This window comes from Saccostrea cucullata, unplaced genomic scaffold (assembly GCF_032062105.1).
Source record: "Saccostrea cucullata isolate Sc308-1 unplaced genomic scaffold, CSIRO_AGI_Scuc_v1 ctg4254, whole genome shotgun sequence".
Lineage (NCBI taxonomy): Eukaryota > Metazoa > Mollusca > Bivalvia > Ostreida > Ostreidae > Saccostrea > Saccostrea cuccullata.
The window spans coordinates 5425-22500 of NW_026938965.1; the positions used below are offsets into that span (position 1 = coordinate 5425).

The 17076-nt window shown below is 31.3% G+C and overlaps 1 protein-coding gene across 1 annotated transcript in view; it reads right to left on the bottom strand.

The window, feature by feature from the left end:
- Positions 1-2159: 2159 nt before the first annotated feature.
- The window catches only part of LOC134251950 (prominin-1-A-like), a 34298-nt gene continuing 19381 nt past the window's right edge, over positions 2160-17076 (bottom strand). Inside the window, exons 15-26 of the mRNA XM_062734366.1 lie at positions 15357-15438; positions 14851-14997; positions 14681-14743; positions 13848-13913; positions 12533-12583; positions 12357-12437; positions 12075-12143; positions 11749-11838; positions 9003-9172; positions 7814-7855; positions 6701-6973; positions 2160-3875 (exon numbers count right to left, since the gene is read on the bottom strand). Of these exons, the coding sequence (XP_062590350.1) occupies positions 6712-6973; positions 7814-7855; positions 9003-9172; positions 11749-11838; positions 12075-12143; positions 12357-12437; positions 12533-12583; positions 13848-13913; positions 14681-14743; positions 14851-14997; positions 15357-15438 (1123 nt within the window). The 3' untranslated portion in view covers positions 2160-3875; positions 6701-6711. The remainder of the gene's footprint in view (positions 3876-6700; positions 6974-7813; positions 7856-9002; positions 9173-11748; positions 11839-12074; positions 12144-12356; positions 12438-12532; positions 12584-13847; positions 13914-14680; positions 14744-14850; positions 14998-15356; positions 15439-17076) is intronic.

The following is a 17076-nucleotide window of genomic DNA, read 5'->3' on the forward strand; positions in this document are numbered from 1 at the left end:
TTTGGTGATTATATATAAAGACAATGGTTTTTATCATGTACAGAAAAAATATTCTAACATCTCTACTTTCATTCTTGAAATTACTTTCACATAGACAGTTTTTTCCTTAAACTGTACAACATTGTTCTAATTATTACCGTTACCAGTAATTCATCAAATATATAAAACATTTGAGACATTCTTTTTATTCTGGAAATGATGATAAAAGTTTGTTTTTTAGGCCAAAATAAAAAATACCTTTGTTTCCCCTAACGCGACCGACCCAATTAAATCGCACCGACTGAAAAGATTTTTTAAATAAGATGATTCAAAAAAATTTTTTATTGTCAACCAAGTTTTATAAAATACAATTTCATCAAAATCAGTTTTTATCAGAACGGCCGACATTGTTCTATTGTAATTTCCAAGCATTTGATGGAAACAAAACAGCGCCCAGATGTGATTACAGAGAAGTAGTTCTTCGTAAAACAACGGCGATGTCTCAATCTTATGCCTTTAGCTAACTAGAATTCTTCACTCTTGAAACAATTTGATAATAAAATTTACCATGACTAATTAAAATTTTCAAAAAGGACGGTAAACAACGAACAAGCAAATCTGTCTGTTGAATTTCAGGTACGTAATACATGGAAAGGCCAGCCTCATGAGCAGACGAGGGGCCCACCTAATGAACACATCATTCAATTTCACTGCATTTTATTTAATTTGAGTTTTGATTTAATAAACAATTCTGCTATGTTAACTATATGCCATTATGTAATCATAGGAGTTGTGATAACTATGTGTGTATATTCATCATGATAAATATAATTCAGTTGTACTTTTTCATGCCTTTATTTACGGGTTAAACTTCGTGACTATGACATTGTTTTATATAGCATTTTTATCATTTGTAGATTCGGTTTGGTTCATTTAAATATTGTTTAAATACTGTTTCCAAATAGTTTTGAAATTATAATTAATCTTCCTGAGACGTCCAGTGTCATTTTCTTTAATTAAGCCCTTGAAGATTAGTTATTTCTTTGCTTTTAAACCCATTTGAGATTTGTTAGGACGACATTTGAACATTTCCCCATTGCGCCAAATTTAGACGTACTACGCACTTTTTTGCCATTAAGCAGTGGGATCTTTTTGAGCCAGCATCTTCTGCGACACTGGACAAACGTTTTTATGGTCCCTTTTGAAGGACCGTTTTCAACGTTCCTCATTGGAATTTGAACCTGCGACTTAAAATTAGCCACTTACTTCTCAACTCCAAAGCAAAATGCTCTAGAACCACTGTAAATCTCATGGCCCTCAAAAAAGTACAATGACTGTCTATAAGCACTGGAGGATGATTGAAGGTTTGAAAAAATATACTCGGATGTCCAGTCTTTGCGTATTTGAGAATCTTGTCTTTTTTTTTATTCGATTTATATAAACGTACTCTGGCGTGAGATATTTCACAAGTTCATCTAAATTACAGTTGTGAATTAATTCATCATGAATTTTGCTTTTAAATGGCATACCGGTATGTAATAATGATACATAGCATTTTGTTCACAAATCACTTTCTTTTGTACTTTTCTTATTTATAAATGTAATTTTCCATTAAATTTTAGAATGCATTTTCAAAGCTGCTGTCAGAAAATAAAATTGTTTACCTACCTACCGACCCAACTTGAAAATTTAGAGTCGGGTTAGGGGAAACAAAGATATTTTTAATTCCGCCCTTAACTTGGTTATGAATAATGAAAATTAACAGTTGGTTTAATTAAACCAATGTCACTTGCTATCAACTAATTAAGACCTGCAGTTTATTTAAAACTACAAAATTCACCCAGGGCTTCCACTAAACCTGCTAAATTACATGTATGTCCCTCAAAAGTGACAATTCTGGTGTCAACATCTACACAGCATTCATTTATACATGTACATATGTATTCTTTAAGATTTCGTTGATGTGTTGAAATACTGGGAGAAATTGATATGGAACTAATCAAATTCCCTTTCTTATAATTTAGTTATCCATTGAGTAAACACATCATATCAAGGCATATCACTTGGAGGTGTTTTCTAATGGGCATAAAATTATATTAACTTTAGCCTTTATCATTATTTCTTTACTAGCTAGGGGTGCCTTGGCAAGAAAACTTTTTTTTATACAAATATATATCTATAAATATTAAAAATTCTTTTTTAAAACAATTATCATTGATATTGTATACCTAGTTTTTAAATTCTTGTAGCACACAATTTTTTTTTAATTCAGGCAATTGTAATATATACCTATAGTCGATACACAACATCCCTTTGAAAAATAATATTGATTAAACAATGATCAAAAATGAAGAAAAAAATCACAAATGACAGTACTTTCTATTTTAACTCAACCAACAACAAATTTAATTCATTGCAAAAGTAAATATTATTGACCTACCATTCTCTGTAACAAATTCATATTTATGGGATGGTTTTAACACCATAGCAGCTAGGCTAGCTCCTATGTTAGATATCTAGGTCTAGTGAATGCACTAATTAACCCTAGTTGTTCTTACATAGCAGCTAAGCTTGCATATTGTTCAAGTTCACATATTTCTGCAACTATTTTGATCATTGACACACCCCATATACAACGTACTGTCCCTATAGCAACCTTTTAATATTTGCATAGTATATCTGATATGCAAGTACATGTAGATTTTTCTTAATGAAAATGATTTTTTTCAAGATAAATCACAATACTCCAAAATCTTTTGTACCAAAGACACATGAATATATAAAAAATTTAAGCAACATAAATTTGTTGCTTTTACAAACGGACATTTCTCCTTTTTATTTAAATATGGATCCGACAAAACTTATCTATCAGAGAAAAATATAATACAATACACCATATAACATGTATATTATGTTGTTGTTTTTTTAATAAAAGTGTTTTCAAAATATAAGTATGCTTAAAATAAGTTAGCAGCACACAAAAATAAACTAGGGCTAACAATCACTGAAATATAAGCCATTTTAGGGTCATATATCAAATCTGAATTGGGAAACAGAAAATGTTGGAAAATTATAGCACCATTTTTGTTTAAAAAAAAAGAAGTTTTTCTCAATTTTACTCACATATCGAACATATACATGTATATGTACATAGATTTTAACTGAACACACTAACATATAGGTTAAAAAAAAAACATACAAAAGAGAACAGAACAGAACGTTAGACCCGTTAGATAGTAGTTTGGAATGAAGGGGTAATAAATAATGTAGAGAAATAATTTTTGAGCCATGACATCTTGTGGAATGATCTTTGTTTTCAAAACAAACAAAAAAACCTTTATGGGAAAGACAGTTTAAGAACTTTGTGAGCAAAACTGAAAAATCATAAATTTCTACAAATTGCCAATATAAAAACAAAATAAGAACTCTGTGATCAAAAAAATCAATTCTTATGTAGAAATATCCTATAAACAAAAAAGTGATAGCACAAGGTTCATCTTTGACATATAAAAATTAAAATTGACAATCAAAAGTGTTCTTCCATGCCATTCATTCAAACTTCAAAAGCTTTCACCTCCCAATTCCTAAATACAAAGTTAGCATGAAAAACAAATGGTTCAACATCAAATAACAAAATGTCATCTTTGACTACAATCAAACTGACACTGGTTTTCATATTCCAACAAACAACAACCTGTGTTTTTTTCTCCTGGTAACAAATTAAACAATTTTTGGGATTATAATTCTGGGCTTTTTCTTTTGGTATGAGATCATATCACAGCTCTGCATTCAATCTCAAGATAACTCTCCATGTTCAGATAATTTTCTATCTACGGAAAATTCTCTAGAAAGTCTTTGGATAATTAACATTCAGTTTTTGTCACCAGTCTCCTGCTCTGTAAGAGGTAAAAATGAAATCATTTGAGCTATTTTGAAGAAACAAAAATTATGTATTAATGAATAGTTTCTATCAATAGTCAACAATCTATTTTAATAATCTACAGGTATATACACTGAATCCCATATTTATAATTTTTTTAGGTTAAAATTAAAAGTTAAAATCAGAATACTGTTTTTGCTATATACCGGGGTAGTTAAATGAGTACATGTATTTTAATATATCGGGGTAGCTATATACTGTATGCAGATAAACATTTACACTTCTGATCAATAATATATATCATATTCTATAATTTTTATATACATGTATTTAAATGGTTATTGTATACATTTACATGGTCATCAAGAATTCTAGCTCTATATACAATCTTTTGTAAGGGGTGTTTCATGCAACAAGTCTATATATAATCATTTTCACCTAAAGACCTAAGGACTTATACTGGATGGGAATTATGTCATGAGGGCTCTGAATACTTTTATTCTAGCCCTAGAATCATGCAATAATAATAGTTAGATGCTTTTCTGCATTATTTGTCGCATAACTTATTATAGGTAAATTTTTTTTCAAAAAAATTTATTTTGCAGGGTAAATTTTGTTTTGATGCAAAATTAACTTTATTATCAAAGTTCAATAAACCAAGCCATTTGTAAAATTTCACAAAAAACCAAAACAAAAAAAAAAGAGAAAAAAATTCCAACAGCAATCCCCAAAGTGATCTTCTAGCTTGTGTTTTAGCATTAACATATAAGGCCAACAGTCTTTATACAAACATCAACATCACAAAAAGCAGTATGTTTTATGTGTTGTGCGTGTTTCTCAAATTTTCAAAAAACTTTTATTTTTGTAAGTTTGAACAATTTCATCAAGATGGAATGAAAATACTGGAGAAAGTATTGAATTTTTGCAGTATACAAGTTTATTCTCCCAACTAAAAGCATTTTCATTTCATCAGACTTTCATTTAAATTCTGTCAATTCAACACAAGTGACTAAGTTTAAAATTTTATGCCTTCTAAATCAACATGCAGAGAAGACTAATTAAGGTGACAAAAGAGTGATATGAAAAGGAAACTAATATTAGTCAGAACTTATTATCTGCCCCTGAGTCAGCTGAAAAAACAAAAATGATTTATCTACAAAAAATCTCTATAGAAAAAAATCTCTACAGCAGTGTAAAAAATAATTATTGGTGAAGTAAATGTGATAAAAGTTATAGATATATTGATAAAGAGGGGTACCTGTAAAGTGCGAAACGAAATAGAAACGAAACGAACTGAAACAAAACGAAATCTGACGAAACGAAACGAAACCTACCGAAACGAAACGAAGCTTACCGAAACGAAACAAAATCGAAACGAAACCTACCGAAACGAAACGAATCAAAACTTTCAAAATTTTTTTTTTTTTTTTCTAATCAAGGTATATACATTTAATTATATATGTGTAACTGCATGTGGATTTTTTCTAATTCATATAAAATTTATATTGTTCAAGCACTTATTAATATAAAATTTAAAAACCGATAAATTATGCTCCCTTGCTTCTCGAATGCTGCAAATATTCGCGAGCATACCTAGCATGTATAATTTCAATATGTGTAGTTTTTTCTAATTTTTATGTCCTACTATTATTTTCAGCCCTTATTTATATAGATACAGCATATTTATCAAAATTGATGTGTTATACGTAAAGACTCGTTTATGTAAGGGTCGAAATATAGTTACTGTACTGTTGTATTGCAAATGTCTTTAAAGGGTCTGGGTTGTGGCCATTTTCAGACTATTTTGACCACCTTTAGAAGAAGAGTTCCATATAAAGATATACAAAAATGATCAAATTTGAAAACTAAAATGTATGAAATTTTTCTTTGTCAAATTATTGTTGACAGCTTAAGATATCATATCTAAAAAAAATAGTTATATCTGGTAGTTAATTTGTTGACCCCAAGCCTCCTTAAACACAGGATAAAACTAGAGATTTTCGAGTATTCCAATTCGAGGTCTCTGGTTTTATCGTTCACTAATAACCCCAACCCGAAGCTTGTGTATCCTATCTAAGTATACAGTCTTATTTTGAATCGAGGTAATTTCCTAGGAATAAATGAGTGGTTTACAATAAAGAAGTTCGGCCAAAGATGTCTGAAACGATTTGATTGACAAGAAAAAAGTCTCTAAAAGCGAACGATGTCATTTTAAGCTCTGCCTGTCAGAGACCAGATCGAAGAGCTTATGCGATAGTTAGGTGTCTGTCGTCCATCCGTCTGTCTGTAAACAATTTTTCAAAATTTCAAAGAAGGGAGCATAATTTATCGGTGTTTGAATTTTATATTAACAAGCAAGTGCTTTAACTATATAAATTTTATAAAGGAGAAAAAAATCCACATCCAATTATACATATATAATTATATACCTTGATTCGAAAATTTTTTTAAAAAGTATTGTTTCGTTTCGGTAGGGTTCGTTTCGATTTTGTTTCGTTTCGGTAGGTTTCTTTTCGTTTCGGTAAATTTCGTTTCGTTTCGGCAGATTTCGTTTCGTTTCAGTTCGTTTCGTTTCTATTTCGTTTTGCACTTTACAGGTACCCTGATAAAGAGTAGCAGTCATAATGATAAAGAAAAATATTATGCCTAAAAATAGATTGTAATTTTTAATCCTACAGCTCAAAATGCACATTCTACTTATAAGCTTTCATTCCATATAAGATTACACTCATAAATATACAGGTATAGATACACAATTCAGCATATTTTCAATCCTCCAGAATTATTTTCTTACAAGTGATTATAATGAGCTATATATTCTGATTACATATGACTACTTACAGTGCAGATAATTAGTATCGTTGCTTTGTGGGCAGCACTGGGTAAGCGTCATGAGGCCCTGGGCTGGGGTAATGACGGGAGTCATGATAGGAGGGAGGGGGGTAGTCTCGCTCACCCTGCCTATAGTAGGGGTCCCCTCGACTGCCCCGATAATCGTCATGGCGATAATCATCACGGTACTGATTTCCACGGTGATAATCGTCACGCCGATCATTGTAGTAGCCTTGGTTGACCGCCCCATTGTTTGATCGACCATATCCACCATTTGGAGGACTATAGGATTAGAGAATGCACAAGTCAAATTTTAAAATGCCCCCCTTATTTTAATAACATATATTAAAATAAATTTTCACATGCTCACTAACTTTTGAATAGGTCAAAAATAAAATCCCATAACTTGAATTACAATAACTTATTTAGTATTTAGTATTATAATGAATCAAACCAGTGTTATGGAGGGAAAGGTAACTAGGGTATTCACAATGTGAAAGTGTAAAAATATTTATGGTATACAGTATTTAATTCTACTGGCAATGTTAATCTTAAAATATTAACATGTGGATTTTAGTAATGACCTTGAAAGAAAAAAGACCTTTAACTGAAGAACAGTCAAAAAGACCTTGACCTCAAGCAAAAATTACAATATAAAAAAAAGAACTTGTAATGAATTCCCATTCATAGGGCCCAATAGTTAAACAAAATATAAACCTGATTGGGCTTATGATCATGGACCTGACCAGGTTTAGGATCATGAGCTCTAATTATCAACGTAGGAGTGTATAGGGACAGAGAGAGACTTTTGTGCTAATATACCCTCAACCTTCACCCTTACAAGTATTGTTTTGATGCACCCTACACCTATAGACACATAAGCATATAAGTGAGAAAAAGATGGAAGGAATGTCAAAAATGATTTCTATAAAGAAAAATATGTTCATGTGAATAAACTTATGAAGAAATTTTTAAAATGTGTAACATTAAGTGATAAAATTAGAGATTTGTTATATTAAACACAACACATTTAATAATTAAACAACCACCCCAAACCACAAACAACTATTATACAGTATATACCCATAGTGCACCACAACAGGAAATGCTGCGACTACTCACCTGGTTAATGGAATGTTATCATCATGGTACTGCTCCATCATTCTACAAAAAATATTTCAGTAGATAAACTCTTACTATTACTCATATTTTGAAAAATGTACAACTCTGCACTATAATATAGAATGCCTATTTACCTTTAAAAATATTGATAAATTGATCTTCAGCATTTCACTGATAATTTTTAAAAGTTCATTTTTTCGAGGAAAAGTAAGTCAAATCAGTGAATCTGATATTGCCTACATAAGAAATTGGCTGACATCTTGTACTTATAAGAATGAAAGAAAAAGTGAGCAAGCTCACATACCCCACGCTCCCCCAAAACTCAAAGTGCTGAAAATCCCGGAAAAAAATGAAAAAATCGGAATTTTCCGGTAATATGCATATTTACAAATTGTGTCCTAAATATCTGCAAAGTTTGATGAAATTCTGTGCAGTGGTTTATGAGGAGTTGCGCTGACAAACTGTTCACCACTATATTCAAGCTATCCCCAATAATCTAAGTTGTAAAGTGCTGAAATTCCCAGAAAAATAAAGGAATCGGAATTTCCTGGTAAAATGCACATCTATACATTGTGTCCTAAATATCTGCAAAGTCTTACGAAATTCTGTGCAGCGATTTATGAGGGGTCGCGCTGACAAAATGTTCATCTGTATATTCAAGGTATGGCCAAAAATCTAATTTGAAAAGTGCCAAAATTCCCAGAAAAATAAAGGAATCGGAATTTCCTGGTAATATGCACATCTACACACTGTGTCCTAAATATCTCCAAAGTTTGACGAAAATCTGTGCAGCGGTTTATGAGGAGTTGCGCTGACAAAATGTTCATCTCTATATTCAAGGTATGGCCAAATGCCTAAGTTAAAAAGTGCGGAAATTCCCAGAAAAAATAACGGAATTGGAATTTCCTGGTAATATGCACATCTACACATTGTGTCCTAAATACCTGCAAAGTTTGACGAAATTCTGTGCAGCTGTTTATAAGGAGTTGCGCTGACAAAAAAAGGACTGACTGACTGACTGACTGACACTCTGACGGACGGGTCAAAAACATTATACCTCACGCAACTAGTTGCGTGGGGTATAAATACACTATTATAAATGAATGCATTTTCAAATTAAAAGATCATCTGAATCAGTATATTCTTTAAAACTCTATTAATGTTAACAGGGAAGACAATTTGAACATACGGGCTGTCAAAGTCCTGCCTCTCCTGCTTCTGTCTGCTCTCCTTCTTGGCTTTGTGAAGATCTTTATCAAACTTCTCTTCTCTCTGATACATGTTTGCCAGCAGCAAGGCAAATATTATGCTTGGAATGCAGAAAAATATTCCCCAACCTAATCCAAACCAGAAGGTATTCTGAAGAGAAAAATATAAGAAATCTTTCAAAATATAAATTTAAGATCAATGGTTTTAAATGTACTTCATAAAAACTACAAATTTGGACATGAGGACTGGAATCGATCTTATTTTTCCAATTTATCTCAATGTGAAGAGTGTGCAGCCCTTCATTTCAAATAAATGATCAACTTCAAAGCAAGATGCACAATAAACCAGAAGTCTCTGTCGAGACTGTAGCTCTACTGGTTTGTACTTAAAATAAAGGAAGAGAAAAGTAGAAGTTGAGACTTAAAACTTTACAAAAGCAATAAATAGAATAATGATCCTTGATTAAGTCTCTTTTTGTGGCAAGACTGCAATAAGACTACAACTGTAGGAGTAGCTTTTAATAAAACTTTTACAGAATTTTCAATTTTAGTTTCCATGGAAATATAAATCATCAAAATCAAAAACACAAAACTGATAATTATGTACATGTATCTCAGTGTAGTCTACTTGCATGCCAAATTATATTATAATCAGACTAAAACTGTATTTGGAGTAGCATTTTGAAAGTACATGGTGTATTTAACAGAAATTTCTATTTTTAATAACCAAGGCAACATCATTCATCGAAATCAAAAACCGATATATAGAATTATGCATCTTAGTGTAGTCTACTTGTGTGTCAAGTTAAACTGAAATCAGACCATAACTGTAGGAGGAGTAGCATTTTAAATATATTTCTATTTTTAGTAACCACGGCAATATCGTTCATTGAAATAAAAAAACGACATATAGAACTAGGAGACTTATTGTTCACAGAACAATAAGAGGTCTTTCCACCTTCTTTGAATTTCAATTTTGTTTTATATCTGACTCCTTCAAATTAGATTCCATGAATAAGAAACCAAAACTGTCTTAAATGATAGAATAAAATGAAAAAAAAAAATTGAAATGACCTTGACCTTTGACCTTGAGAAAATGCTCAAGGACAAAGGTGAAGGGTCACAATGCAATTGACCCCATGCTTCTATGACTTATAGTTTTTAAGTTATAAGGTTTAATAATAAGTACAAAGACGTTAAAGGGCAATAACTCATATAAGAGGTCATCAGATCCATTTGCACTTATGCTTTGTAGTTATGCCTCAAGATCCTAAAGACATTAGTGAAGGTTTGGTGTCTCTACGGTCTACAGTTTCGGAGGAGTAGCAATTACAAGGTTTTTTGCACAAGGGGCAATAACTTTTAAAAGGGTTAATCTTAAGAAACAAAAATGAAATATTTAAAATAGTTTTAAGAGTACTTATTAATGATGCTAAGATATTAAGTATATGTTTAAAGACAAAAGAGATATAAAAAAAACATAATTTCTCAAATTTCGAATGACCTTGACCTTTGCATTAATTTTATGATCAAAGGTCAATGAATCTTATGCAGTTGGTCCCATGTCTCTATCACTTCTCGTTTTGAAAATTTTTAATTATTTCTAAAATTAAGAAAGTTTCAGGGGCAATAACTCATTGAAGGGGTCACCGAATAATTTCGCAATGAATAGATTCCAGAGTCCTCTTAATTAGTCAAAGACTTTAGTGAAGGTTTCATATTTCTACAGTTTACGGTTTCGAAGGAGTAGCGATAACAAGGTTTTTCGTACAAAGGGCAATAACTTTTAATAGGGTCAATCTTAAGGAATACGAATTAAATCTTTGAAATAGTTTAAAGAGTACATATTAATGATGCTAAGACAGTTTGTATATGTTAAACGACAAAAGAAAAAATAAAAAGAGCTTAATTTCTCAAATTTGGAATGACCTTGACCTTTGACCTTTGCATTAATTTCATGATCAAAGGTCAATGAATCTTATGCAGTTAGTCCCATGTCTCTATCTCTTCTCGTTTTGAAAATTTTTAATTATTTTTAAAATTAAAAAAGTTTCAGGGGCAATAACTCATTGAAGGGGTCACCGAATACTTTCGCAATGAATAGATTCCAGAGTCCTCTCAAGTAGTCGAAGACTTTAGTGAAGGTTTCATTCTTCTATGGTTTACGGTTTCAGAGGAGTAGCGATAACAAGCATTTCTTGCGAAAGGGGCAATAACTTCGAAAGCGGTCATAGTTCATATGCGTTGGGTCAAATTTGTTCCTAACTTTTAATGACCTTTACGATGAACAAAAAATCTTTTCGATAAATGTCGAAACAAAAAATCAGCGGAAGAAAAATAATAGGAATAATAATAAACATAAGCAAATCAATAGGTCTTTCCACAGAAAGGTGGAAAGACCTAATTATGTATCTTAGTGTAGTCTACTTGTGTGCCAAGTTATATTGAAATCAAACCAAAACTGTAGGAGTAGCATTTTTAAAAAATTGTTTACAGACAGACAGACAGATGCCAGACGCATTAGTATCGCATAAGCTCTTCTGGTCTCTGACCAGTAGAGCTAAAGACTAAAATTAAAACTTCTCAGTGGTTCTTGAGAGAAAAGTAATAATGTAAAAATTATAATAGAACAAAAAGACAAAATCAAATTGTTTTTTTCTAAATTATAATATTTCAGCTCAAAAAAGCTAAAAAGTAGACAAGGTAAATGACAAAATAGATACTCACATAAGGATCTAACAAAACCAGACAGATGGAGTCGGACAACTTTTGGACAGCTTCATATACAGGTTTACATTTTCCTATATTGTACCTCACCTACAAACATTTTTTTAAAATGCATTACTGTCATAAAATGATAATATATTTATCTCCCAGTTTACCAAGAGAAAATGAATACATGTACCAGGTAATAAATTCCTTTTCAAACACACTAATGTTGTGAATTGCCAAGTTTTTAGTTTCATTCAACCAAGGTATTTAGAACAATAAGAATTTTACTATAAAATACACATTAATATTTTCAAATTATCAGTTAATACTGAAAAACATACCTCATTTTTAACATTTTCAATTGTACCAAGTGTATAGTTTTTTACATTATTCACTGTCTTATTTAGTCCCTGCAAATAAAAATATTATATTTTAATACTTCATTCAACCCCTTCAGAAAGAAACTGTTTTTCATGACAATCATTCCAGCTTCAAATATTCTGTATTTCATACAACTCTTCAAGCATTACAACTTAATAGTATTTCTTTGAGAAACACAAAAATAACTTTTAATACAGATTTACAAATAAGATGAATCATTAAAAGCATTAGAAGATATTTACATTTGTCACAAGCTGATCCTTCTCTTCATTATATTTGAGCTCAGATGCACCAAGAGATGTTGTCAGGTTATTTACTGCTCCCTAAAACAAATGTTGAAAAAAATTTAATCAACAACATTCATATTCAATTCTTAGTAAAATCTTAAATCATATTTTTCAGCATTGACAAATCGTACCTGTAAATTTGTATGGCCCTTTAAAACACTCAGTGCTGTTTTCAAATTGTCCTACAGTAAAAATTTAAAAGGAATTTTAGTGAAATACATGTATTGTACTTCTTATTTCTTGTTTATAAGCACACCTTTCTACAGCCTTTACTTTTATTCATTACCAATTATACTAATAAAAACAATCACTGATAAACAAGAGGCCCGTGGCCACAATGCCCACCTGATTAACTTAGCTCTGTTGTTCTTCAGAAATTCTCCAAAATGTTTTCATTACCATGAAAATTTTTATCCAAAAATCCTATTTACTCGAGCTGGAGTCCTATTTAAGTCCTAAACTCCTATTAAAGAGGTTTGTTCCCAAGCTTTTGAGCAGATTTTTGTTTTCACCTCTATTTAAAAAATTCTGCACAATATTTTTTAGTTCTTAATACAATAAATTTGAATTCTACAATATTCAATTACAACAGGCCCATGGGGCACATTGTTCAACTGAGCACATATTGGCTGGGTAAAAGATTAAAAGTATAAATCAGTACAGTATTGAAAAGTTTAAACTGAATGGAGGTGTACTTGAATTTTAAACTACCTAAGAATGCTTCTATATCAAATCACTTTGCTGTTCTTGTGCAGAAGATTTTTAAAGATTGTTTTCTATATTCCTTCTGATCCCACACTGTGGTACCAACATACCCCAAAGATTCATCATATGAACAAATTTGAATCTAGACCACGTAAAAAATGTAAAGTTTCCAATTTTTTTTACCCAGTGGTTCTTGACAAGATTTTTAAAACATGCCAATGAATTATTATTTTTTCTGAATTCTATCCTCTTGAACGAGGGCAATGCCATTCAATTAAACAAAGTTGAATCCCCTTCATCCAAGAATAGTTTGTGGCAAGTTTGGTTGAAATTGGCCAAGTGATTCTGGAGAAGTCAAAAATGAGAAAAGTTTACAGAGTACAGACAGGCAAACTACAGACAAAATGTGATCAGAAAAGCTCACTTGAGCTTTCAGTACAGGTGAGCTAAAAACTACCATAACTAGGAAATTGGTAGTGCCATGTTTTTTTTTCCTTTATAATGTATCATATAAAATATGGCTCAAATGGACTTGTACTCATTTGCCTTCAAAAAATCTGATACTATTAACAAACCATGTTGACTGTAAAGTTTTTTAAGCACAGGTGAGCTAAAAACTACTATAAAAAAGAAACTGATAGTGCCATGTCTTTTTTCTTTATAATGTATCATACGAAATACAGCTCAATGAACTTGTACTCAATAATATTTGCCTTAAAAAATCTTATACTATTTACAAACCATTTTGACTGTAAAGTTTTTCAATTCTACATCTTGAAAGCTTTGAATCATGTCTGCTTGGTCATTCTACAAAATAGTAAAATTATATTTAATCCACTTATATTCATTTCTTTAAAAAAAAAATCACTGAAACAAATAATTAATTCTCATTCTATCATAATAAATCTACTTGCTACACATTTTATTTACTCATTATTTGTCATCTTTTAATAGTGATAAAACAAAAATTATTTGGGAAAGTCTTAATAGTCTGATTCCCTATCTTTCTTATATGATCTTTAATATAACCAAGTAAATAATATCAGACCCTTCCCCACTCAGGCCACATACACTTGAATGCTCGTTGAAAGCGAGATACATTGTAAACAATGTACTTTTGAAAATAACTTTAATTTATACTTTTTAAGTTCTAAATCCATCAGTGAAAATAATTTTCATGCCTGAGGAAACTATACATAAATGCTCAATCAATTAATAGTTAAATATGAGAACATTTGCAAAACTCATGGATATTTCTTGCAGGCAAATTATATAGCACTTACAAATTTGTAAAAAGGTACATATGGAAATATGTATGTGTGCTTCATATCAAAACTTAACTTTTATTATATTGTACTAGGTGTCTTTCTCAAATAACTTATACAAAGTCAAAACATGAGTATTGAGTGGGCAAGACAGATTAACTGACAAGAAAGTTCATTAAAAGGTTTTTTATGAAAATAAAAAAAAAAAAATATATATATATATATATAAGTGCTTTGTGCACAACATTTAAGACAACAAAAATTTGCAAGATTTTGCTTCAAATGATAAATGCAGTAAGGACTACTTACAAGTCTATAACTTCTCAAATCGTCTATTGTCTTATTCAAATCTGGAATGGGTGTTTTGTTTAACTGTAATAAAAATTACATGTATATAAATAATGAATGTAATGTATTTCTCTTTCAATGTTTCATTCTGTATTAAAAAAAAAAAAAAAAAAAAAAACGAAGCTATTTACCTCTGTTTCATAACTTGTGATAACACTTGGAGATATGGAGGAGTTGGCAAAATCTTCTAAGGCTTTTCTAAGTTCTGGTGTTAAGATAGTAACATTTGGTATATTGGTTCCACCAATCATAAACTTGTCAATTTCATCCATTACATTCTGTAATATTGTAAAGAACATTGAATAGTGAAAGTTCATGATATTTCTATAATCTAAACAAATGTTCAATTTATACTCAATGAATATCACTGCTTGGTCAAAAGATCCGAGATATGAAATTTTCTTCAAATATTAACCTTTTGAAAATGCGATTAAATTTAATTAAAACATTGTCAAATGATTCACATGTAAACTAGATCTTTTTGTTCAAGGTACAGATGGACTAAAAATTCTTTGACACTGAGAAACATGAAAATTTTGTAAGACCTAAAAATGAAATTTACTGCATAACAATTAAACATGTTTGATGGTTTGACAAAATTAGAAACAAAAGATATTTAAAAAAAAAACCCACTTACTTTCACATCTAAAACACTGTCAAGATCAAATTTATCCTGTAGTTCAATTGCTGAGTAAAGGCCCATATCATTTTTGCAATTCCTGAAAAAAAATAATTACAATCAGGGCTGGACAATTTTACCAATATATAGCTGTACTGCAATACAATTAAGGAATGACTCTAGCGGATTAAAAACATAGGTAATCAGAGATTACAGAGCTCACCTCGACGAATGTTCTCTTTAAGTAAGGCAAAGTCACACAATTAACCAACAAAAAGTATACATTCCAAAAATGAAAATATTTTTAAAAGCAATTTTGATCTGATACTTTGAAATAGACCTACATAAAAAAATTTAAACTACTTCTTCTTCATGAAAATGTAATGAAAATCCAGCATCTGAAGCAAATTTGAGAGTTTTCATCTCTTGATGCAGCATTTGTACAAGTTTGGTTTATACAATGTTATATAAGCCTTATAGTTTTTGGTAATAGACCTGCAACCATAACTTTTACCTTGTCTATTATCTGAAAAATGTATGTCCAATTCAGCATCCGAAGCAAGTCCATTAGACAGTGTGCATCCTTAGATGTATCATCCATGCAAGTTTGCTCATTATAGGGCTCATAGTTTATTGAAAATGAAACATGCATCAAAACTAACATTTTCACTCATCCACAAAAAGTAGGTCAGATTCAGCATCCGAAGCAAGCCTGGAAGTATGCATCCTTAGATGTATCATCTATGCAAGACTGGTCATTAAAGAACTCATAGTTCCTTGGAAATGAAACCTGCACCAAAAACTTTTAACTATTCACTCAACCGGAAAATGTAGGTCAGATTCAGCATCCAAAGCAAGACTGGTAGTGCGCATCCTTAGATGTATCATCCATGCAAGTTTGGTCAACATAGGGCTTAAAGTTACTTGCAAATGAAACCTGCACCAAAAACATTAACCTGTTCGCTCAACTGGAAAATGTAGGTCAGATTCAGCATCCGAAGCAAGCCCGGTAGTATGCATCCTTAGATGTATCATCCATGCAAGTTTGGTCAACATAGGGCTTATAGTTACTTGGAAATGAAACCTGCACCAAAAACTTTAACCTGTTAACTCAAACTGGAAAATGTAGGTCAGATTCAGCATCCGAAGCAAGCCCGGTAGTATGCATCCTTAGATGTATCATCCATGCAAGTTTGGTCAACATAGGGCTTATAGTTACTTGGAAATGAAACCTGCACCAAAAACTTTAACCTGTTCACTCAACCGGAAAATGTAGGTCAGATTCAGCATCCGAAGCAAGCCCGGTAGTATGCATCCTTAGATGTATCATCCATGCAAGTTTGGTCAACATAGGGCTTATAGTTACTTGGAAATGAAACCCACACCAAAAACTGCACCAAAAATGTTAACCTGCTCCAAAAACATTAACCTGGTAATTCCTTTGCTGAAATTGCAGCATCTGAAACTTTGACTGGTACAATAAAACACACTAAAACCATCTTCCATGCATGTCTAATCAGTATAGGACACAGAAGTAATTAAAAAGAAAACTGCTCCAAAAAACTTAACCTTAACCTGGGACGCCGAAGCCGAGGGTATCACATAAGCTCTCCCCAACTTCGTTGAGATGAGCTAAAAAGTGTAAACTGACCCAAACCAGATAATACTCCATAATTTGGCCAAGAATTAGAGTCATTCCTTATAATTCAATTTTGAAATAATCAAACAACTGTGGATG